At 33.1% G+C, this 27,187-nt stretch overlaps 1 protein-coding gene across 4 annotated transcripts; it reads right to left on the bottom strand.

The window, feature by feature from the left end:
- Positions 1–318: 318 nt before the first annotated feature.
- On the bottom strand, positions 319–24,885 carry LOC139490984 (proline-rich protein 5-like). 4 transcript variants are annotated; one of them, XM_071278170.1, is made up of 10 exons: positions 23,991–24,885; positions 9,425–9,559; positions 9,005–9,085; positions 7,948–7,996; positions 7,285–7,342; positions 6,857–6,948; positions 5,249–5,330; positions 2,866–2,933; positions 2,064–2,226; positions 319–780 (listed from the first exon to the last, which is right to left on the bottom strand). In XM_071278170.1, the coding sequence occupies exons 1-10, from the start codon at positions 24,032–24,034 to the stop codon at positions 587–589; spliced, it is 966 nt and encodes a 321-aa protein (XP_071134271.1). In that variant the 5' UTR covers positions 24,035–24,885; the 3' UTR covers positions 319–586. The 4 variants fall into 4 exon arrangements, with proteins under 4 accessions (XP_071134271.1, XP_071134273.1, XP_071134272.1 ...); XM_071278172.1 differs by lacking the exon at positions 23,991–24,885 and adding an exon at positions 14,562–14,658; XM_071278171.1 differs by lacking the exon at positions 23,991–24,885 and adding an exon at positions 10,301–10,434.
- Positions 24,886–27,187: the final 2,302 nt, after the last annotated feature.

Here is a 27,187-nt window from a genome sequence, read left to right as displayed (position 1 = left end):
TCGTTATGCACGAGTTAAATAGTGGTTGAATTTGTTTTCTCTAATGATTTTTTATCCTTCCTTTTCAAACATTTGCAGAAAGTTGTATACCTTATACGTGACGTCATCAGGCATGGTCGCCTTATTCAGGACGTCACCATAGGACATTTAGAAGATATCAAGACAAATTTAACTTCATAATTACATTTCGACCGATCAGTTGCTATGAACAGATATTTCACTTAGTGAGGAGAAATTTTCTCACACTGCTCAAGCAATGTGAAAAAGCACAAAAAAACTGGTTTTAACAGAACAAAGGGCATATTAATATCTAATGTGAAGGGTTTCATTTTTTCCTTTTTATTTTCTAGAAATTGACACACAGCAACTTCCCGCGGCGATATACAAATGAGCTCTATCGGCAATTCATTATTATAGTAGACATAAATGTACTATAGGTGTCTAGGGTCTCCATATTCTCTTATCGTCGTGTCACTCGTCCATGAATGTCACCACTTTTGCCATTCCAGTAAAGTTATGGATTTCTTGCGACTTTGTGCCTGTTGAGTGTTTTTGGATTTCTCAGCGATCTCGTTTATATGTTTGTTCATTTGTTTAGCTTGTCATAGACGTCGATGCTGTGTCGCCGCCCTGTTTCCTGTTCCTTTACTGGTGCCAATAGATGATTTAATACAAAACCATTACCAGGTCGATGTGAAGAACGTGGAGATATCAATTGCACAGATCGTGGCCTAGCTATATATTGTTGTTTAACTTCAAATTCATAGGCTTCTGGTTTTTCTACAAATATATTTCAATAGCATTATTAATGGAAACGAGAAATGTGCCAAAGAGACAACAACCCGACCAAAATACCCTAGGCTTCTAATGGGTCTTCAACTCAGCAAGACAATTACGCACCCTGAAACGGGCTTCAACTGATGTATACTTGTTCGGCAAAATAGACGCCTTACTAAACTCCGAAACATATAGATGAATTAAAAAAAAAACCAATTACTCACAAAGGCTGTATGTTCCAGGCTTACAACAGGCACATATATTCATCTAGCCAATGTGGAATAAACAACACACAGTGATAGGCACATTAAAATTCAATATAAAAGATGTCCCGAGTCCGTTGTTGGAATAGGAAACAGTTGAAACTAAGCAAAATGACACTGATCAAAACAAATTAATAAAGGACTTCTAGCTGTAACAAACATTCCAACTCCAGACCTCAATTAAACTTACAGAAATATTATGTCTTCATTATACGAAAATCATGCACAGTCTTTTACGTTAAGGGTAAAGTATCATGCCATCATAAATTGTACGAGAAAAAACACAACCCTTCATACCAATCACATCAAAATCACTGAACATGAAAATGCATTCAGCTCCCAGTTGATTGAAAACGATTAAGTCATTTAGAATTAAAGTACATGTGTTTGCTACAATGAACAACAGATACTAACGTGATGTTGTATTATATACGATCATTATTGTTATTGTCATAACTGAAATTAGGAAAACAGTCTGGTCACGAATTGACGCTAATTTAAACATAAACACTGTTAACCACGGTAACTTTATTTTGCATCGATTGTTGTTGGAAACATTTAATGTTCGAATATGTTATGACTAGTAATTCAATTGATTTGCAGAAGTTGCTGACTACGTAGATTACGATGCATTTATCAATAACTATTTGATATTAAAACGAATTATCATCAATGTCGTTTACTTGAATGATTTGTGTAGAAACACCATCAAGCATCTTTAATATCTTTTTTTTTCAAGTTCTTTTGGGATTTCCAGCAATTTACTGATCTTTCATTCGTTCTTTTGATATATGTGATTGTTCTGGAAATATTATGTATTCAATTTAGCTGACGTAGTACGCAATTCAAATATTGAACCAAACTTATCATTTACGATGCATAGTGTCATAAATGTAAGAGGAGTTTTTCCGACCGATATTAAAATAAAGTAAATGAAGATATACAATAAAATATGAAAATAAGATAACAGATTTGATCAAAATGCTTGCCATTCAAGAAACGTATTGCCATTTTAAAACTTACCTAGAAGTTTTAGATTGGTTGTTGGTCTTATTGAGACTTCTGTTGTTGGGACAGGAGATCCCTCATACAATCCAAAGAATCCTAAGTATGGGCTTACACATCTTGCCACTAACTTTTCAATTCTCAGATGGTTTTCGCTTGGTGGATAACCATCATGCACACTCTAAAATAAAAACTAAAGTTGTTCATCTCGTGAAATAAACGGAGTTTCACATTTTTAGTACACTGACAACTAAAGGCTCTTAACAACATGTAAGGCTCTTCTTATTTTTTGTCAATTGTCAACAAGTAATAGAGTTTAAAAGCGATCGATTATTCAAGTAGTTTTTAAAAAGAATTTTAATCTCTCGTCGTACTTTTTTGTTGTAGTGACGGTCTATGTCATGGGTAAAGGTAGTATACACATCAACCAAAATTCTGATGGGGATTACACTTGAAATATATCAGGAACAGACATCATGACAAGGTTTATAAAAAAAATTCAAGTGGAACTTTTGTTAGGCAAAACAAATATACGTTCACATAAGAATTACGTAGCCTTAGTTGTTCAAATTAGCTCTGATTTTTAGAGGAGATACGTTTTGAAACAAACAATCGAAAGACTAAAGAGAACAAACCCAAAACAAATCACACGAGTTTGCCCTTTTGGAAAGGAAGGTAATCAAAACCGCTTCACATATTTGATTCCACTAGGGTTTCAATGCATGATGTCATTTAGTCGCATCTTCGTTTTGTACAGTTCTTGCCGTCAGAAAATGAAAATGCAGACAATAAAAAATATTAGATGAAGTTTCATAGGTACCTGTAAAACTAAGAGCATCTGTCTCACGTCTGGTGTAATATCATCATCCGGAAGTGACGACATTGTTTCTGAAAAATATTCAATGCAAATTGTCATTATAATTCCAATTTCCTAATTTGATTGCTGTAATAATTTGTGACTGCTACTTATTCATAGTTTCTTATTTGCATTTATTTACTTTTTCCTGAAAAAGAATAAATGAAGGTGTATAATCAACGATCGAAACAACATCAATAGCACGAAAAAAGAAAACAAAACATCTAGAGATAAGCATGAAGAACGCAGCTCGATATCGCGTCAGGAAAGATTTGAATGAATAGCCGTCAATTATAAAGTACATTTTTATAAATTTCCTGTTACAAAACTTTGAATTATTCGAAAAACTAAGGATTTTCTTATCCCAGGCATAGATAACCTTAGCCGTATTTGGCACAACTTTTTGGAATTTTGGATCCTCATTGCTCTTCAACTTTGTACTTGTTTGGCTTTATAAATATTTTGATATGAGCGTCACTGATGAGTCTTATGTAGACGAAACGCGCGTCTGGCGTACTAAATTATAATCCTGGTACCTTTGATAACTATTTACACCACTGGGTCGATGCCACTGCTGGTGGACGTTTCGTCCCCGAGGGTATCACCAGCCCAGTAGTCAACACTTCGGTGTTGACATGAACATCAATAATGTGGTCATTTTTATAAATTTCCTGTTACAAAACTTTGAATTATTCGAAAAACTAAGGATTTTCTTATCCCAGGCATAGATAACCTTAGCCGTATTTGTCACAACTTTTTGGAATTTTGGATCCTCATTGCTCTTTAACTTTGTACTTGTATGGCTTTATAAATATTTTGATATGAGCGTCACTGATGAGTCTTATGTAGACGAAACGCGCGTCTGGCGTACTAAATTATAATCCTGGTACCTTTGATAACTATTAGCATGTTATTTGTATATCGTAGAACTGTCACAAATTTCGAATGATCAATATATCAGAACAATTGCATATATTTGGATATCTAAATGTTTTGGTGAGAGGGGGTATATTTGAGGTGTACTATACTTTATAAGCGATTGCTGCAGTTGCAAGCATTACTATCAAATGGGAAATGGAAAGACCAAGAAAGATCAGTTGGCACGAGATGTGAATGATGGACGGGCAGAAGATAATCTTCCTACTAAGATTAGTATACGACGTACTATCAACGCCCATAAACCTTACAATGTGGAAACTGATTACAGACCCTGGTTGTAAGTTGTGTGATCAGCCAGCAAACCTAGAACATGTTTTGTCGTCTTGTAGGACAGGTCTGAAGAATGTTAGATATACATGGCACCATGACCAGGTCCGTCGAAAGATATCAGCAGTCATGAACACACAGAGGAGAGGAAGATTCAGATAGAGAAGGAGCCCACGTTCATCAACTTCATCAAAGGAGGCGGAGAGTCCTTCAGAAACACATACAGCAAAGCCAGGGGTATCCTAGCAACAGCAAGCGGACGTTGAGGGAAATACCACCTTCCCATAGAGAATTTAACAACAACCCTCCGATCAGACATTGTGCTGTGGTCCTGAATAAGAAGACAGGTCATTCTTGAAGAACCAACAGTGCCATGGGAAACAAGACTAAAAGAAACCCATGAGAGAAGGCTTGTTGAGTACCAGGAATTGGTAACAGACATACAAGAGAAAAAATGTGAGAACATGGTATTTTCCAATGGAGGTTGGTTGTATAGGCTTTGTTTCTCAACTGTTTTGGGGAGCTTAGGGATTTCAATGACCTACGGGACCTGTAGGAAGATGTTTGTTATATATAGTTTGGGAGACAGGCAGAGAAAGCTTCTGGTTGGGTATGGAGGAAGAGAGAAGAGTAGTGGAATATTAGCTGGTTCCTGGCTGAGCCTGATCAACTCAGTCGGTGCACCCCCAGAAGATTCTCGAGGATAACGCTAAACAGTCGAGGAGAAAGGATCCACCTGATTATGAAAACAGCTGAGCAGTGAAAACACTGTATTTTAGGTAAGCATATGCGATCGAGATCAAGTGTATACGTCTTTTTTTTAATTGTATTATCGGGAGAAAGTCAAAAGGGATCTTTACATAAGATAGAATTTTTAACATATACTTGGATATGACAAGTAACAAAACTTACATCTTGACACATTCTGGAAAGTGAACAAAGATGAACTTTAGAACTCACACGTTAAAGCATATCAAGATGGATTCTAACATCAATTTAAGTAGTCTAACATTGTAATAATGTTATGTAATATCTCAGTCAATCAAACGAATTTTGTAGTATGTATGTAACTTTATTTAACATATTCTAAAATATATCTGCAGCTTGTTTTATACCAAAACATTAGCGAATATCTAATTACCTTCTGTCCCTACTTTTAGTACAACAATATCACGAAAACTAAGTAGTGTCACTTGTCGAACTGATTTATCGCCAACTTTTACCTGAAAAAACAATGTCATTTTAATTGCATTTAAGACCTCCTTTATAAACAAATAACAGACAAATGGAAAAGATTCTTACAGTTATGTCCAATAAAACTTTTGTTCTGCTTATTCTGCTTTGCATCACTTTTTGGTTTAGTTCCAACTTGCAGATTAATAGCTATCTATTGTTATTTTGCCATTATTAGTCATTTCAGTTTTAGATTTACAATATTCAATAGTTATCAAAGGTACCAGGATTATAAGTTAATACGCCAGACGCGCGTTTCGTCTACACAATACTCATCAGTGACGCTCAAATCAAAATAGTTGTAAAGCCAAAAAAGTACAAAGTTGAAGATCATTGAGGACCCAAAATTCCAAAAAGTTGTGCCAATTACGACTATTAAAGGTAATCTATTCCTGCGATAAGTAAATCCTTCGTATTTCGAACAAAATAAAGTTTTGACATCAGGAAATTTATTAAAATATTTGATATTCATGTCAACACCGAAGTGCTGGGCTGGTGATACCCCCGGGGACGAAACGTCCACCAGCAGTGGCATCGACCCAGTGGTGTAAATAGTTATCAAAGGTACCAGGATTATAATTTAATACGCCAGACGCGCGTTTCGTCTACGTAAGACTCGTCAGTGCATCAAAACAGGATTGCACAGACTATGCTTACTTACACATGGTCATTTCTATGACTATTAAGTGGTATTTTTTATATGTTTGTGTCGGATATGACAATGAATCTTGTGTGTTCCTTGGTAATTTCAACTTTTGCTAAACGCCATTACTGTCTATTTATTACGATATTTTTGTCAGTATGTTATTGTTCTATAATATGTCATTATGTTATATTTGTATTATAAATTAGAAAATACGTGGAACCACAAACGTCAAAATTATTTAATCACGTATTGGAATGAACCATTTGTGGATTCCTATAAATTCTATAGAACTTTTGGACTATTTTAAATTTCGGTCTATTTCTGTAACTAATTCTTACATACTTTTGATTTTTTAACCCTGTATGCTAACATTGCCCATGTGAAATTTTATAAAATTGTTTGTATAAACATTGAACGACAAAAATATGTGACGTATAAATGTTCTGACGTCAGACACGCGAAATTGTTTCTTTTAAAATTGTAACACGATGATGACTGTTGTACCCATATTTTGACTATTTTATTAATTATGTCTGTTTAGTTCACGCATCGTTGTAAATATAACGGAATTTGATGAGACTGTCGTACAAAGTGAGAGGTTTAGCGTTATAAAACCAGGTTTAATCCACCAGTTTCTACATTTGAAAATGTCTGTACCAATTCAGGAATATGACAGTTGTTGTCCATTCGTTTTTGATGTATTTAGAGTTGTGATTTTGCCATGTGATTCGGGACTTTCCAATTTGATTTTCCTCTGAGTTCAGTATTTTTGTGATTTTACTTTTTTTTCAATCTTCATCTTCTTTCACGTCAAAAAAATGTACGTTTTGTAATGTTTTGTTATTGAGTATTGACTTTTTATGTACTAACCGGAAGTTGATATAACATTGCTTGTATCGTTGGTAATATTTCTGTGTAAAAGTAATTCCATTGATCACTTATTTTCTTCAAAAGAATGGAACCTATATCAAAAGAAAAGAAAAATACTATTAATATAATATCCAAAAAAAGGGTTTTTACAACATAGGTAACAAAGACTCCAAAACACAATTTTGCCAAAAAATTCTATACAATACAGAATATAATGAAAGTTCAATAAAGTGCTTTTGGTAAGAATTAACCAAACTACTGACCAAACTATTTTTCTTTATACTCGTATGAGATATTGATTCAGATATCGAACAATGCAACAGGAATCGATACAACTTACTTAAGGTGTTCATGCAGCCATGCCCTGTTTGGTGTACCAAAGAATCTAGGTTTAAACTATAACATCTGTACAAGACTGACATCCTTACCTAAATCGTTTTTCATATATTCACGTAGAATGACCATTCCTTTCTTCAACAATTTATCCTAAAAGAGACATAAAATATTTCTATAAAACCATTATTTCAATTTTTATAGTTTTTTGTCATCTCTTCGAACGTTTTACGAACGCCATCACGAGTTGGTTTAAATATATTCCAATTGTCGTAACCACAATCCCGTTCTCTTTTCTGTGGATTGTGACACGACGAGTGAGACTCATCGCCGCATGTTTACATGCACGAACAACATAACGGGTTTTACATGTGGAGCATAAATCATTATTTTTTTATTCTTACCTTTCGGGGCAGTTGAGTTCCCCGTCTTGTATTGTTAGTTTGTGAGGTTCGTGTTGCTCAGTCCTTACTTTCCTATATGTTTCGTTGCTTTTTGTTTTGTGATATGCCGTTTTTAGTTTTTCTTCTACTTATGAGTTTTGAATGTTTCCTTGGTATTGTCCGCCTTCATTTTTAAAATATTTGTTTACATTATTGACGAATTTTGTCTGTACATTTCTGGTCTGTAACTGTACTCATTAAAACTTGTTTGAATACAGTATTGTTGTACTCATTAAAACTTGTTTAATTACAGTATTGCCATTTGTATAAAAACACTAATTAAACTAAATGTATATAACACATACAACTTATTACCTTGAAATAATCATAAATCAATGGACCAGCTTCAGTTTTCACAAGCTCTCTGTAAAAGATGCAATTGTAAATATAATTATTGGAATGAATTCACTTCTCAAGTCTGCGGCACCAACAAGTTCAGAACACTCAATAAATTAAGTTAAAAGGGTAGTGTATTTAAACTTTTTTATTTGACATTAAACGATCTTACAATTTGTTCAGTTTTTAAATTGGCTGTGTAATTAATTGATCGTTCATTGACGTATAGCAAATACATAGTCTCACTCTGAAGGTTGATGCAAGTGTCAAAGGCATCCAGTCTCCACTTTTAAAAGTGTACTATAACACAACAAAAAGATATTACATTTACGGAACATCTTAGTGAACTCCGGTACCCTGAACATTCCGCGCGTACACTGCGGGGAATATACTTGCACTGTTGCAATGGTCTCCGTCTGTCCGTCCTTTCTATCCAACCCCTGAAATTTGCCTATTCGCAGAGTATATATATAAAAGAAAGATTTAATACTTGGTAGATATAGAAAGATGTGGCACGAGTGCCAATGAGACAACCATACATCCAAGTAGAACTTATTGTCGTCATATTGTCGTGACCGTGCTATACGTCATTTTAATTTGACCATTTTACATAAGTTATGGCGCCATCTAATGCAGTAGACCCGACACTTTCGATTTAAATTTCGATTTTTAAATGACTAATGGGAATTTTAACATTTTTTCGCAGTATGACAATAACACCTTACTCGGAGACCGTTTGACAGAAAACTATTAAATTAGCAGAATTGTTAACCATCAGTAATTGATTTCATTACACAAATGTATGCAGGAATTTTGGTTCCTCCATTTTTTACTTTCGACTTTGACTTTTATTTAGTATTGAGAACGCAACTCCTTTGAGACCATTTGAATGAAATGTCTCATACTTAATACCAGTACTACTGTACGTTATTGGTGTTATTGATGCCAATTACAACCACTTTGGACATTTTAATGTAATTTAAGTTGTAGTCGTAGACAAAATGTTGGATTTTTTTTTACTCTAGTGTTATTATACCTGACATGTTCTTGTAATGTATAAAGTTCGCCTTCCTGTAACTTCTTCTTTTGGAACATCTGTATAATGGCGATCTGAATGCTGCAGTTTAAAAGTTAACTTAAAATATTGCATAATATAAAGCGACCGAAAATATCCAATCAATTTAATTCAGCTCTATGCAAACATAAACGTTCGACAAGGAAGACTGCGACAAAATTTTGAAACTATAGGAATTTATTTTCTTGATACAAGCAAATAAAATCAGGACATATAGCTTCAAATTAATATTAAATACTTGAGAGAAAAAATGTCGGTTAAGATACATTGTATGATAAAATGGTGAACCTGGATGAATTATTGAACAAACTTGTATAAAAAAAAAATTGTACTTGACTGGTATATTGTACACATATTCAAATATAAAAAAAATATACTTACCATTCTAAAGACTCGTGTCTGGCAGCACAATCAAGTGCATTTCCGGCAGACATGCGTATCGTACTTAAGGTGGACCCACGTCTTCCACCAACTGTGTATCCTTTCCACGCATCCGCAATATTTGCAAGACTGTGTCTGAAAATAAAAATTGTTCAAATAATATACATGAGACATTCAAGTGCAGATGCGTACTAGAAGAGCATTAGACTATGTCAAGATATTATCATCTAAGTTTGTCTTTCATGTTTAACAACTCTGATTCAATTTGCAATTTGCAGAATCGCATCCATACCGATGATCCCTTACTAGATCATGAGATCGTGAGTTCGATCGAAAGCAACAGCTGGAATGCTCTAAACCAAAAGATTGTTATTGAGTAAATTATGAAAATAGCACGTTATAAAGTTAGTATGTCCGAAGCACTTTTCTGTGTTAAATTTTAAGAACGTCAAAAAAATGAAAACTATAATGATGATGTGATTGCATACAGACTTTATTCTGTAATTTTCTACAACTACTGTACATGTATAGTGAAGTTTAAACATTTCGTCCGTAAAGCATCTGTTACATTGTATTTGCTGATTTTGTTCATGCTTGTTAACAAATTTAAAAAATGAGCCTGGGAATATAATTTAAGTGTACCTATTATTATGCAATCACAAAACAGATCTGCAAAATGCATCCAAAAAAACAAAAATGCATATAAAGAGACTTACACACTGCGAAATCGCCTATCCCTGATGCTTTTAATCAACAAATCCCTTTTCAAACTCATTTTTCTTATGATTGAAATAACCTTCCTATGAAACTTCACTATTTTATTGTTATTTCCTTGTCTCTTCTATGTGTATGTAGATGCATGTGTGATGTACTTACTGTGAACAATATTGTTTTGAGTGGGTTAGGTCATTCATTTTCAGTTCGTTGAATTTGTTAAATATTTAATAAATATTTCTTATGTAAACAATAAGTTTGTTTATCAGACGATATCACCACTTCCGGTACAGAGGGTGAACATCCAGAGAACAATTGCGGTGTTTTCGCATGAAAATACGGATTTTTTGTGTTATTAAAATTTACTGTTACAAAATGATAGAAATTATTATAAATTAAGGAATGTATCTCCCTCATGCAAAGCTCTGATTCCTTTCACGGATTTGGCTATACTTTTTGGACCTTTTGGATTATAGCTCTTCATCTTTTATATAAGCTTTGGATTTCAAATATTTTGGCCACGAGCATCACTGAAGAGACATGTATTGTCGAAATGCGCATCTGGTGCAAGAAAATTAGTACCGTTAATTTTATTACTACCACTGGGTCGATGCCTCTGCTGGTGGACTATTAGTCCCCGAGGGTATCACCACCCCAGTAGCCAGTACTTCGGTACTGGCATGAAAATACGGATTTTTTGTGTTATTAAAATTTACTGTTACAAAATGATAGAAATTATTATAAATTAAGGAATGTATCTCCCTCATGCAAAGCTCTGATTCCTTTCACGGATTTGGCTATACTTTTTGGACCTTTTGGATTATAGCTCTTCATCTTTTATATAAGCTTTGGATTTCAAATATTTTGGCCACGAGCATCACTGAAGAGACATGTATTGTCGAAATGCGCATCTGGTGCAAGAAAATTAGTACCGTTAATTTTATTACTACCACTGGGTCGATGCCTCTGCTGGTGGACTATTAGTCCCCGAGGGTATCACCACCCCAGTAGCCAGTACTTCGGTACTGGCATGAAAATACGGATTTTTTGTGTTATTAAAATTTACTGTTACAAAATGATAGAAATTATTATAATTAAGGAATGTATCTCCCTCATGCAAAGCTCTGATTCCTTTCACGGATTTGGCTATACTTTTTGGACCTTTTGGATTATAGCTCTTCATCTTTTATATAAGCTTTGGATTTCAAATATTTTGGCCACGAGCATCACTGAAGAGACATGTATTGTCGAAATGCGCATCTGGTGCAAGAAAATTAGTACCGTTAATTTTATTACTACCACTGGGTCGATGCCTCTGCTGGTGGACTATTAGTCCCCGAGGGTATCACCACCCCAGTAGCCAGTACTTCGGTACTGGCATGAAAATACGGATTTTTTGTGTTATTAAAATTTACTGTTACAAAATGATAGAAATTATTATAAATTAAGGAATGTATCTCCCTCATGCAAAGCTCTGATTCCTTTCACGGATTTGGCTATACTTTTTGGACCTTTTGGATTATAGCTCTTCATCTTTTATATAAGCTTTGGATTTCAAATATTTTGGCCACGAGCATCACTGAAGAGACATGTATTGTCGAAATGCGCATCTGGTGCAAGAAAATTAGTACCGTTAATTTTATTACTACCACTGGGTCGATGCCTCTGCTGGTGGACTATTAGTCCCCGAGGGTATCACCACCCCAGTAGCCAGTACTTCGGTACTGGCATGAAAATACGGATTTTTTGTGTTATTAAAATTTACTGTTACAAAATGATAGAAATTATTATAAATTAAGGAATGTATCTCCCTCATGCAAAGCTCTGATTCCTTTCACGGATTTGGCTATACTTTTTGGACCTTTTGGATTATAGCTCTTCATCTTTTATATAAGCTTTGGATTTCAAATATTTTGGCCACGAGCATCACTGAAGAGACATGTATTGTCGAAATGCGCATCTGGTGCAAGAAAATTAGTACCGTTAATTTTATTACTACCACTGGGTCGATGCCTCTGCTGGTGGACTATTAGTCCCCGAGGGTATCACCACCCCAGTAGCCAGTACTTCGGTACTGGCATGAAAATACGGATTTTTTGTGTTATTAAAATTTACTGTTACAAAATGATAGAAATTATTATAAATTAAGGAATGTATCTCCCTCATGCAAAGCTCTGATTCCTTTCACGGATTTGGCTATACTTTTTGGACCTTTTGGATTATAGCTCTTCATCTTTTATATAAGCTTTGGATTTCAAATATTTTGGCCACGAGCATCACTGAAGAGACATGTATTGTCGAAATGCGCATCTGGTGCAAGAAAATTAGTACCGTTAATTTTATTACTACCACTGGGTCGATGCCTCTGCTGGTGGACTATTAGTCCCCGAGGGTATCACCACCCCAGTAGCCAGTACTTCGGTACTGGCATGAAAATACGGATTTTTTGTGTTATTAAAATTTACTGTTACAAAATGATAGAAATTATTATAAATTAAGGAATGTATCTCCCTCATGCAAAGCTCTGATTCCTTTCACGGATTTGGCTATACTTTTTGGACCTTTTGGATTATAGCTCTTCATCTTTTATATAAGCTTTGGATTTCAAATATTTTGGCCACGAGCATCACTGAAGAGACATGTATTGTCGAAATGCGCATCTGGTGCAAGAAAATTAGTACCGTTAATTTTATTCCTGTTATATATTAGTACATATCTATAATGTGATAAACTATTGTAACATGGTGACCTTGGATTTAATCATTCAATTTAGAAAGACAATTTCATCCAGAAAAAAACGAGAATACATATTATTCTGGCAAAGAGGGAACAATCTCCTAGTCTTCGATGGTTTTGACTTTTGTTTAACGCCTTTCTAAATGTGTTATTATTGTGTAAAAAGAAACAAATTTATTATGATTAGATATATATCTTTGTATAAAAACTAGAAATTACAGACAAACAAAAGGTTAATGAACAATTTGGCAATTCCGTGTGGAGAGGGGGGTTCGGACGTACTTAATGAAGGTAATAAACACTGGGTCGATACCGATAATTCCTGATAAAAGAACAGCTCTTAGAACGCATACATTTTAGAAGGTGTTATTTTTAATTTTTAATAACATCGATACCGCTGCTTGTGGACTATAGGACCCCGAAAGTATTATCATTTCATAAGTCAGTGTTTTGCTGCTGACATGACGTATAACATACCGTTAGTAAATTGCCAGCCAGTTTATAAAAGAAATATTAAGAAACTTAACGTTCCAACTCAAACTTCTGCTGGCAAAGTTACCGTCGATAAATTTGAATTTTGTTAAGTCCCGTTTGATCATTTAGCTCGTCGCGTATTTTGATACTTTTCCATCCTTGGCTGTCAAATATTTTGGTTTTAGTGTTCCTGATAAAGAAAAGCGTATCGGACGCATGATATTTATTAAGTGTTATTTTCATTTTGTTTCAGTTATTTAATGTCTTCCTTAAATAATCTATATAAAAGGGATCGACTATCAATAAAGGTAATTGTACATTATCTCAGCTTACCTAGCAATGTAAAAGAAAGATAGACTGTAACGAACAGTGTATGCCAGTAAAGATGTCTATATTATCGTGCAATGAATTCACTATCAATGATGGTCACGATGAAGCCTTAAGTTTGTACACTTCGCGTGGTGTGTAGCAACGTAAAGACGCGCATTTACAAATGCTAGGTTGTCGTGACTTTGTATGTGTAGGAAGAGAAACAAGGATATCAAAGTTTTGAATAAAAGATCAAAAAGAGTAAAAAGTTCACCAGTTTAATTGACAAATCTTATGTTTTATTAAATCAATCATGGACCCACACGAGGCAATATCACATATCAATCATAATTTCAAATTATGAAATATAAAACCCACAGAAGTCAATGACACATATCAATCATAATTTTACACAAACAATCTGGTACATGCAACATATAAGATACTACTGATTTTTTTCAAACTGTTGCTGATAATTACGACTGATGCCACATGGAATACAAAATTAAGCATAGTGTTTAGGTCTAAATATATGATATAAAAAATAGGGGGATATCAACATTGATACCCATTTGTGAAAGATCAAATTTGAAATTATAACTTAAATAAAAGCGTATTTGTTGATAATAAATGAAATATAAATCTATATCAAAGAAACAATTGCTGAGACTACAGTTACTATCAATGGATATTGTGAGGACTTCCGTGTTGTCAACAGATAAACGAACCGAGATGTTGAAATGCAAATAACATGAGTAAAAAAAGTTACAATGACAAAATGCATCAAAAAGCAAATCTACAAAGGATAACACAGTCACTTAAATATTTGTCGCTTATATTTTAATAAATGCAAAGAACCACACCCATTAAATTTAGTTGTAAACAAGATTTTATATGCACTCACCGTCAAGAATGTACAAAGTTGTTCTTAAGGGCAGACTACGAGTTGTGTATTGAAAGGTAGTACATATCATAAATTATGTACATAATATCAATCTTCTTGTTTTGACTTCCGTTTATTTTCATTTTTTTAAATTTCACAGGTATTTTCTTACGTCAATATACTCTTTATTGATACTGAATCCGGATATAAGTAAGAAACTAGAGGTTTATTCATAAGCCAATATCGCCCAGCTGGCCCACGTTTCACAAAAGTTTAGACGATTTACGACCAAAACAGTTTGTATAATTTGTTTAGATGATGATAATGATGATGATAAGTTACATTGTGTTTAACGTCCAGGGGCTAATATTACACGCATTTCAAAACAAGAACATATCAATAAGATGTGCATATTAAAGCTGTTAAAAATCTATGACAGACACGTTTAGCCAGGATTTTAACATACTATTTTGTTTGACTCAGCCTGGGATCGAACAATAACCTTCCACACTCATGAAAAACACGGACCACCAATTTGAATATAGTTTGTTTGATATTTAAGACTGATTAAAAAAATATGTAACACTCAGAAACGTGTCCATCCAACCAAACGTGTCAAATCCCTCAAACGCGTCCATATGCCAACTCTGGATTCCAAAACATGTCTAGTTGGTAATGGACGTCAGAACGTGTCCTTTTAATGAACGCCGAATCGTGTCCATATTTTAAAAACTCCCAAACGTGTCCATCGTTACCAAGTAGTTGTTTTAATCACATATGTTTTTTAAAACAATTTCAGTCGACAATATACAGGTTCCTTAGACTAAGTCTTTAAATGATGAAATAGAAAAATCTAAATTCTTATAAATGTTTTCTTTGATTGTATTTTTTCAAGAAGATGCTGTGCTGTTGTCAAACTAATGGGGGTTAGTAGGACAGTATCGCTTAAAGGCGATGATTGCAAAATTTTAATCAAAATGCGCATATGATGTTAAATAAAAATTGTGTGCGCTGCCCTACTTGAAAATTGCGCAGATAGATCACTGAGTATAAATAATTTTCATGAAATTAAATTTGTTTTCATCTCAGTTGTATCATGTACGGAAACGTACAATTGGGGGGATAGGGGAACATATTTGGGCGATTTAAAGTTTGAGCGAAATGGACACGTTTTAGGGATGGCCACGTTTGTAAGTGTAACAACTTATATTTGGACAAATGTTCCTGTATAATGATGATAGAGTAGCTGAAAGGACCCGTCACAATTAGTAAACTTTCATTTCTTCATATAACTAAGTTAGTTTTCTCGTTTGAATTGTTTTACATTGTCATTTTGGGGCCTTTTATAGCTGACTATGCGGTATGGGCTTTGCTCATTGTTGAAGGCCGTACGGTGACCAAAGTTGCTAATTTCTGTGTCATTTTGGTCTGTTGTGGAGAGTTGTCTTATTGGCAATCATACCACATCATTTTTTTTAAGTAATCATTATAGGCTGAAGTACGGCCTTCAACGCTAAAGCCTTGGCTCACACCGAGCAGCAAGCTATAGAGGGCCTCAAAAATGACTAGTGTAAAACCATTCAAACAGGAAAACCAACGGTCTAATCTATATTAAAAAAAAACAGACGAGAAACACTTATGAACCACACCAACAAACAACTACCACTGAACAACAGGTTCCCGATTTGAGACAGTACATAAAAAGGCAGTGGGTTTAAACTGTATTTATTTCTATATAGAGTAATTGCGCATGAAAACCTTTGATCCAATTTCAAACCAACCTCGTGACCAGGATAACAACAAATGAAGCTTCGGTCAAAGGTTTTAGTATACCAATCTTAACCTGATTTGTCGTAGTGTTTACTTTTGTTTGTTTTTTGTTTTTATGTCTGCTCTGTTCCTTTGTTTGTTTGTTTGTTTTGTTTTTGGTGGGGAAGGAAGTTTACGTATATATCTTTAACATTGATATGACAATAAACGCTTTGACTTCTTTGTGTCATGATCGTCTTGTGTCATTTCTGTCAAACGGTGTATCATCTATCGCTCGCGTACAAAAAAAAATATCTACATTTCTAAGAAGATGATTTATAACATTTTTTTTTTCAATATTCAACTATCATCTTCAAAACATAGACTAGTAAATCGTATTACTATTTTGTTTGTTTCCTGGTATCATGTTCAATCATCCAAAGTTTTATAAAGTGTCATAACTTCCTTCTTGTCCAAGATGTCACACTTCTATTCAAGATCAAGGCCAAATCTAGTTTAATTTTGTAACAAACTTTATTGTTCTTTAGTTTATAAGGAAATATATAATACTTTTGAAAATGTTAAATACAGTGTATTATGTTAAGAGCCAGTCTGTGATAAAACCATGCAAAATGGTCCAAATCCAAAATATTCCAATCAGGCTGATATTTTGTATTTTAGATACCTTTTATGTAATATCTATTTGTGCAAAATATTTTGAAAAAATATTCAGCCATTATTTGTGTATGCCGAACATTCGAAAATTGTCCATTTTTGTACTGACAAATGGCCATTTTAAGCCTATTTTAGGGTATTTTGACCTGATTTTTTTTTGTTTTATAGAAAAAATTTAGCTTAATGATAACATATATCTTAACAAACAACTTGAAATGAAAGGAAATTATGATAATTCAAAAAGTTGTGAGATTTCTCAATACCCCTACTGACAGGTTGAAATTGCATGGTTTTGAAAAAGTGCCGATTCAGCAAAATTTGTATATTTTTAAAGGCTTGAATCTTGTAAGATCATGTTTTATTTTCAATAAAATGTAATATTTCATGAAGCTTATATATTCATCTACAAAATGCTAGAAAATGGTGCTCGGCAATTGATATCTTATTACGATAAAATAATAATTAAAGATAGGCGTGATGGCCATTTTGCCGATTTTTTGATTTTTTGATCTGTTTCAATAGAATACAAACTTTTCAAAAGTATGTGATAGTCAAAATATAAGAAAAATAATGACTGAACTAATGTTAACTGGTTATATTAATTGTATAAACCAAGTTTAACTAAGTTTAAATTAGAAAATATACTAAAGGAGTAAACCTGGGGAGACCACTTTTTTGCTTTTTTTGCCCCTAAACTGAGCATTTTTACAAAATGTTTAAAATATTAACCTATTCAAAAGAAAATAACTTTAGTAACTTAAAAATGGGCTGTTTTATTTACAATACTATGCACACTCATCAGGTAATATCACCATGAGTTCTTCACAAATTTAGCATTTTATAATAGTCTAGTTTTTAGACGCTTTTTGTCTAAATTCAAAGTGGCCACAATTGAGTTCAGTCTTAAATTTTCAAAACATGTTGTATTTGATAATGAATCATAAATGTGAAAGCCTTGTACATTCATGTAATTTATTTCCAGAAAAGAGGAAGATTTAATAGTTTTGTGACTTTCATAGAATTGTGCCTCTTACCTAGAAAAGTGCTATATTTTCTATATTATGATACAGCTTTATGCCAAATATAAAGAGACTACTCCTAGAATTTCCTGATAAAACTGCAACTAAAATTTTGTGACGCTGACATGAACCAGTTAGTTATCCCTATGTCAATTTTGGGAGAACAGTGGACATAACAGTAATGTCAAGTTTCCTCCTAGAATGTAATCTCTAGCAATTTGAGGCTTGGGAATAAGACATGTAAAATATAGTTGGCCTATTACTACCAGCTGAGACAAACACAAATATTTCAAATAGCAATACAATTTATTTCATAACCACATGTAATAACCAGATACTCCGCAGGGCGCAGCTTTATACGACCGCAGAGATTGAACCCTGAACATTTGGGGCAAGTATGGACAGAACATTTAAGCTTGATATAGCTCTGAATTCGGTTTGGGATCAAATAGTTGACACAACACAATGAGTGTGGTCTAAGAACTTAAACTTAAAAACTTAAAAAAATTTAATTTAACATTTACCTATTATGGTCCAATATATCCAAAATCTAAATGCATGGTTATATTCAGCATATCATAGAACCCCAAGAATTCAATTTTTTGATGAAATCAAATAATTTTCAATTTTAGACCCTTAAGACCTCAATTTGGACCAATTTATAAAAACCGGTCCCAAATATTAAATAACTAAATACATGGTTAGATTCAGCATATTGAAGAACCCTATATATTCAATTTTGTTGAAATCAAACAAAATTTAATTTTTGGACCCCGATTTGGACCAACTTGAAAACTGGGCCCATAATAAAAAATCTTAGTACATTTTTAGATTCAGCATATCAAAGAACCCCAAGAATTAAATTTTTGTTGAAATCAAACTAAGTTTAATTTTGGACCCTTTGGACCTTGATGTAAACCAATTTGAAAACAGGACCAAAAATTAAGAATCTAAATTCACTGTTAGATTTGGCATATCAAAGAACCCCAATAATTCATTTTTTTTATGAAAGCAAACAGTTTAATTTTGGACCCTAATTCCTAAACTGTTGGGACCAAAACTCCCAAAATCAAGCCCAACCTTTGTTTTATGGTCATAAACCTTGTATTCAAATTTCATAGATTTCTATTTACTTATACTAAGGTTATAGTGCGAAAACCAAATGTCTTTGGATGATGACGACGATGACAACGACAACGTCATACCAATATTAGACCAATTTTTTTCAATTTTTGCGGTGGTATAAAAACAAATATACACAGATAAATGGTTAAACTGTTGAGCAGACATACAATTACCCTACCACGTCCACTTGTATTTTTGTCCATCGGATGAGTTAAGCCATTTTCATCTGATTTTTATCGTTCGTTCTTATGATTTACTGTTATACCACTGTCCCTAGTTAGGGGGAGGGTTTGGATCCCGCTTACATGTTTAACCCCGCCACATTATTTATGTATGTGCCTGTCCCGAGTCAGGAGCCTGTAATTCAGTGGAAGTCGTTTGTTTATGTGTAACATATTTGTTTTTCTTTCATTTTTTATATACTTAAGGCCGTTAGTTTTCTCATTTGAATTGTTTTACATTGTCTTATCGGGGCCTTTTATAGCTGACTATGCGGTATGGGCTTTCCTCATTGTTGAAGGCTGTACAGTAACCTATAGTTGTTAATGTCTGTGTCATTTTGGTCTCGTAATTGTAGACAGTTGTCTCATTGGCAATCATACCACATCATCTTTTTTATATTGTCATTAAAATGGTAAGATTTTACTGTTCATATACATGTAATATTATTGTGGTCTACCGTAAAGAAAAACGTGCAAAATGGTCTAAATACAAGTTTTTAGTCATGAATGAACATGATGAAGGTATTAGCAAAAAAGAGTAAAAGTATGATAGATCTAAAAAAAAGTTTCACATAATAAAGTCATCAATGTCTATTTTAACTAAATATTAAACAATTTTGCAGTATCAGAGTTGAACATTTTTTGATAAAAACAAGCATTCTGCGAGTAATACATGGCAATACATAGTCCCCAACCCGTTAAAAATTCATTGTAATGGAACAAAAATTTGATCTATAATTTGTCATAATGTAAACTACATAAAAATATCCTGACAAAATCTTCTGACTATCTCAGTGAATTTTCTATGTCCAAAGACAACAACTCTGCACACAGTTATCAGACTGGAACAAAATTGAATCACTAAATACCAAAGAAAAGAAAAAACATTCAAAATGTCATTTTGTCTTTAAAAAAATGAGTTATTTCCGTTTGAACAGAAGTCTTCTAATGAATAAGTATTTCATCAAAAATTTAATTCTAGAGAAAGCTTAAAGCGTGAATAATGAATTTGACCTGTAACTTGTCATGATAAATCAAATCAAAATTTACAAGCACAAAAAAGTCTGATTTGCCGAACTGACAGATAGACAGACTGACAGACACGCAGTGCAAACCTAAGTCCACTTAGATGTTAGCCGTTAGGGGACTAAAAATCAAAATCTCAAAGTATCAACAAACACAAAAGAGATGATCTTTGGAGAGGGAACATTCAAGATATTTTTGGAAAAGCTTTCGATTTTTGAAGAAGTAGGGTTACCTCAAATGTCTTTCTTTTATCTTGATTAAATCTGAGATATAAATCAAAAACTTTTATATGGCACATTATATATGCAAACATAATCTTTTTTCGTAGATAAAAAAAAAATGGCCACATTTTTTTACATACACTCTAATAGACACAACTTTCTAATCAAGACACTCAAAGAGTGATTGGCCCTATAATTGGTTGCATTCCAATCAAAAGTTTCAAAGAGGAAGATTTTTTGAAGTACAAGTATGTTCACAACTCTGTTTCATATAACAAGCTTTTTAAAAGACTGTCATCAATTGAAAGTATGTGAAAACCAGGTGCTCCGCAGGGCACAGCTTTATACAACCGCAGTGGTTGGACTCTGAACAGTTGGGGCAAATTAAATATGGTCACAATGTTCAAGCTTGATGCTGTCTGAATTTGGATTGTGATTGAATTTTTGACGAAAAAAAAGGCTTTTGTTACAAAATAAATGTGGCCAAAGATCAACAAATCTATTGCACAATACTGTGCAATTGAAGATTTCTTCTTGAAAATTTTCAAAATTTGAAATTTGAAAAAAAAAAAAAAAAAAGAAATCCCTTAATTTTTTTTAACAAATCCCCCCCCCAAACTTATTGAAACCCCCCTTTCAGCAATAACCCTTAAAAACAATCCCATCCTTTCCTTTTTAGTATAGAACCTTGTAGTACAATTTCAGAGAGATCCATATACATGTACTTAAACCCAAGTTATTGTTTGGGAACTAGAAATGTGCTTCTTTTCGGCCCTTTTTTGGCCCCTTATTCCTACATATTTTGGGCAATTAATCCAAAACTAAATCCCAGCCTCCCCTTTGTTATATGGAGTATTGTGGTACAGTTTGAAAGAGATCCATACAATTACACACAAGTTATCGTCTTGAAATAAGAAAAATGCTTGTTTTGGGCCCCTTTTTGGCCCTTTATTCCTAACTTTGATTCCATGACCCATTTAAAGGAATCCAAACCTTCTACTTGTGGTTTTAAACATTATGATACAATATCAGAGCAATTGAAATACTTATACACAAGTTATTATCCTTAAACTATAAAATGTTTGTTTTGGGTCCCTTTTGGGCCCTTAATTCTTAAACGGTAGGGACCATCATCCCCAAAATCGTTCCAAAGCTTCCTTTTGTGGTATTGAACCTTCTGAAAAAAAATCATAAAGATCTATACACTCCAACTAAAGTTATTGTCCGAAATATAAGTCTACTTTGATCAGTTTTAGTTAAAACGTTAAGGGCCAAAAACTATTACAATAGTGCATTTTATAGATATTTGGGGGCATTTTTTACTAACTTCCCATTATTTGCCAGGCTAAATTTTTTTACTTGTCTTAGAACTGATATGCACCTTTAAAAAAATCCTAAAAGTTTAAAAAAATAAATATGATCTTGAGAGAAAACACCTACTGAGTACATGTACTACATGCAAGTTATCTAATACATCTGTTGCACGAATCTCTCTGGCAACCTGCCAAAAGGTAAAAAGTATGTCAAAATGCATTTTTTCCTTTTTTTTTATAATGTTCTTTGCAAAATATAACAATATAATGCTATATTTAAGAGATATATCAATTATTCAGATCTTTAAAAAGTACCTAAATTTTGGTAATTTTTTTGCATTATTTTTTTATAATTCACAAATATGCAAATAAGGCTGTTAAATGGAAAATAGTGTGAATTAACCAAAAATTTTTTTTTATCTTAACTCCTAAATACCCAAAGATTTTAGAAATATATATAATGTTGCAAAGTTATTACTACCAATTTGGACGAAATTTGAGATTTTGCATGGTTTTATGGCAGACTGGCTCTTAAAATTAATCAAAGATATCAGACACATATTTTAATATTCCAGACATGCGTTTCGTTAACAGACTCATCAGTGGCGCAGGTATCAAAACGTTTGCAAGGCTAAACATGTAAAGAATTTAAAAAGTAAAAATTCTAAAAATTGCGATAATTTTAGCAAGCATTAAAGGTTATGGTATTTTAACATTCTATAGTATAGTGAACAGGAGATTTATAGACAATGACGTCATGAAGATGAACAACACAAGGAAGTAGCCAATCAACATCGTACTCTATCTATTGGAGCAATCAGTAAAGTACATCTGTCAAAACGATGACTATTAACATAGGTCAAGAGAAAGACAACAACAAATTGATAGATGATTGACAGTTGCAGATCCAGTAGCAAATTAAATGCAAATTCAAACTATAATGGGATGTGAAAATAAACCCTTCTTTGTTCTAGAAAACATTCTGGGCCGATTTTGTAACGTTTTATGTCATAAGGACACAGTCTACATGATAGACTTGTTACATCACACATTGTTCTCACTCGATCAGTCTTTGCACTTACTCCTAAATGCTGCATGCTCAGCAGAATAGCAGTAAATACCAATTTTCAGACGGGACTCGAACACACGACTATTTTCACCCGAGGCGAGCCTGCTACCACGAGACCACCCAGACGGTCATCAGATGGATGAAATATTCGTTAACTTCAAATTAATAATTAAGATTTAATGTGCGAAATAAGCATTGTTATACATTTTTGTATTAATATGTGTGGTATAACACTGATATTCATAATTCTTTGTATCTGGTGTGCTTAAATGTGGCTGTTTTACACCTTCCTTAATTAGCAACCTTGGAATCGAGCGTATTCTTCAAGCAGTTTGTTTGACCAAACCAATTAAGCAAAATATATATTGAATATAAACATGTATTTACTCAAAGGAAACATACGCATCTGATCACGTGCCCTGTAATGGACGAACTTTTCTCCGCTCTGTGATTTTCTGTGATTTTTGCAATTTATATGGATTTTTGGTATTAGTACGTATTTGTACTTGGACAATTTTTTATTCTACAACTGTGAGTTACCAAAAAACTGTTTCATATTTCTACTTGCATGATTTTGATTTTGTCAATATTTTCAAAACTGGACATCACACAACCCGAACATTATTCATACACTCAGTCCGCATGCAGATAAAATCATAAAACCGTTGCCAAAGCTATTTGCAAAAGGTGTGATAAACAATCCAATCAAGCAATCATGAGCCTTGACGAGGGTGCTCTGTTTAAACTTATCCGAGGTCACGATCAAAGGTTACAGATATAGAAAGTAGCCTAAACTGATCAGAAGCGAGACAAAATAGCCTTATAAAGAAAATAAAGATAGTGTTTAATCGTGTCTATGCAAACTATAAGAAACATAACACAGCAATGAGCAAAAAATTAATTGGCAAATGACATCTTCATAAAATTTTGTACGTAAACAACACAAACAAGAAAGTAAGCATGTAACTTTTACCATTTATAGAACATAATGAATATTGCCACTACAACTAAAAATACTACTAATGTGTTTACCTTTTCATGGTAGATACCCTTTGACCTCCAGGTAAAAACGACATTATGCACTTCCACTTTTTACATCATTTTCTGTCAAAATATTTACTTTTTGCTTAGTAAAAGTCTGCGATCTATAATTGCAAATCGGTGTTAAACCAATAGATGTGGTTTACTGGTAAAGTTAGCCCCAGAGGAGTATGTCACTGTTAGAAGAAAATTAAATGAAACTTTAAAATAGAAGTCTTGTCCAACCTGTCATCAAATTTGCCTCAGGGGTAATGTCCGTGTAAAACAATTACAATGTACCATATTTATATTTAGAACACGTTCTGTTAAGTATAAAACCATATTCCATAACGTAGTCAATTTTAATTATAGTTAATCTTGAACTCAATCAATTCTGCTGAATAAATAGGAATTGAATTACATCACTCCAAGGCATCGCTTAGAGACAAAGTACAGATAAACTATATAATTGTTCCATCCGATTATAGTTTATAAATGTAATGCTGAGAGATCAGTAGGACTTTACATGAACAGCAAAGTCACCAGGTCAATGTATGTATCGAATGACCACAAGATCCACGAACTGTAACTGGAATCTATAAGTGGTTTTTAGTCCAATTACTTATGTCCAGTCGGTCAAGCAATATGTCCGTGTTTAATAATTCAACGTTGCTATCAATTTGATCACGTAGAACTCGATGACACCTTGTTCGATTTCCATGATAAAACTAATTGCCATCTCAAAAATGTGAACAGTCCATTCAGTAAACTGTTTCTATCTTTAACTCTTTGTAAACTTTGTAATTAGTGAATTCATGCAAATTTAGTAAATAACAATTTCATCCTTCACGTCGTCATATTGGCTGTGAAATAAACGCATATATTTCCTACCAGGTTCTATATAGTTAATACATCCTAATTAGTGATATATATGTAAATATATTGTTCACTCTATTATACTTCATAAAGTTATCTTGAACTTTTATTTGAATCAATACCAAGTAAGTAAATACTTTAGAAATAGCAGTTTATTAATTTGAATGTTATCTTGGAAAAATACTTTTAATTAATGTAGATTTAACCACACCGTGACAGCTACAACCCCAAAACATGATTAAACTTTACAATTATATATGAAAATAGAGCGTAAGATGTTTTCCATCAACAAATGTCCGAATAGAAAACGTTACATGTTTGGATATATGTGAGGTGATTATTATCAATGGAACAGCAATCTGACAATACAAAAAAACACACACCCAAAATGGCTATTAAAAGATCATTATACATTCTTTATCAATAGACGAGATCATACAATTTGTCAATCTCACAATTGCCTCAAGATTAGAAAAGCAGTAAACAAATTAAACTTCACTCAAACGTATTACACTTTAAACCCCATTAGTTTGTGGTACGTATACAGAACATAAAACAACATACATAATTGTTACATGATATAGGAATTGTTTCACGTTAACATGTTTTTATTTAGATCTGTGTCCCTAGACAGATATCATTTCCATATTAAACTATGTAAATTGGACATATATGATAGAAGTTAAAACTGATCTTCGTTATTTGGATTATTGCATCTGTTTCTATGGTAATAAAACGTTTATTGAATCCAAATATTGCCATATACTTCACAACTGCACAAGATTAATAGGTTGGAATTGAAAAGCAAACAGTTATGTAATAATTTAATTTAATTCAAAAACATTTAGGTGCAAATTGTTTTGAATCTTGAAGATGTATTCTCCTCAGTTTTATTGAAAACCATAAACATTACAACACTGATATTATAAAACCGATATGTTGGAGTTCTGGCAATAGATCTATTTTAAACAAATCTTTATTATGAGACTTTTTTTAAAATTCATTAAAAAACCGGACAAAACAATTAAACATTACGCCTTTTATTCCATTTTCATTTTAAGGCTACATGTTGGTAAGTACGTAGCTTCCTAAATCCACATTACTTTTTTGTTCAACTTTGTGTGAATACTTTGGTAGATGACGTTTAAAGTTTGAATGTTGACATTTTGGTAGAGCAAGTAAAAATAATATATTTTGCTATATGCAGATAGTATGTATTTATTTGGTGAAAATTATATCAGTTTTCCAAATACTATTAGATGAAATTATATTACTGTAAATGTAAACAAGAATGCACGGTTTGTCGCACTAAGCAACCCGCACTCGGAATGCACGGTTTGTCGCACTAAGCAACCCGCACTCGGAATTCAAAGTACATAGCAAAACAGGAAGAAGCTATCTGACAGCTCCTGAAAGCGCACGTATGTTTATTTTGCCAATTTTTAGCAGCATATACTAACTGCCAAGTCATGCCGTTCTGCGGTATTTTATAAATATTTTACTAAAAATATTAACTTGTTCATTAAAAAAATTCGATTAATTCAAATTATGAACGGGCTAATATGAAGTGTCTGACTAATCCGTTCTAGCTGTTGTTCAAATATAAAGTCCTTCCATACAGTAGTTTATGAGAAAGGTGTTATAAAAGTACTTGTTACAAACGGACGGACGGACGGACGGACAGACAGACAGATGAGGTGATTGCAATTTAGCCCCACTCAGTATGGTTCTTCTAGAATATTATTCATTTTATAAAACATTCATAATTAAAGTAGTTGATATGCATGGCAATGATAACTTTGAATTTGTTTCATGCTTGGCAATGGTAACATTGAATTTGTTTCACAATATACTTATCTTGGTAAATTACTTACTGAGTTTTTGAAGTCCCATTTAATGCAAAAAAACTGTTGCTACATGTAAGTCTGCAAGTAAGATTTCTTAAGTTATTGATTGACAGATGTAAATAAAATGGTAGTGTTTGTTTTTTTACATAAAGAAAATTTTTTGTCACACGTGTATAGTCAGTCATTGATTATTGTGAGTGACCATTTTGGGCCCAAGAGACTTTTGCTTTATAAATGTTGAAAAAATGCGGCAATGCGATTATTTATGGGTGAGGAAAATAAACATCAGCAACACTTCTTTAATGAGACACCGATATATATAGATGCATTTCGATTTTATAGCAATGGAATTCTTAATTTGATAGGCCTAGTTAGAGGTGGAAATATGATCAAGACACCAGTTACTTTATTCTTTCATTGATTTGACTTGTATAATTTTTGTATAAATGTTATATTATGCTGTATATTTTCTATTGGATATTTTTG

The sequence above is a fragment of the Mytilus edulis genome, chromosome 10 (assembly GCF_963676685.1).
Source record: "Mytilus edulis chromosome 10, xbMytEdul2.2, whole genome shotgun sequence".
NCBI classification, from domain to species: Eukaryota; Metazoa; Mollusca; class Bivalvia; order Mytilida; family Mytilidae; genus Mytilus; species Mytilus edulis.
This window is presented reverse-complemented; position numbering and strand designations above follow the sequence as displayed.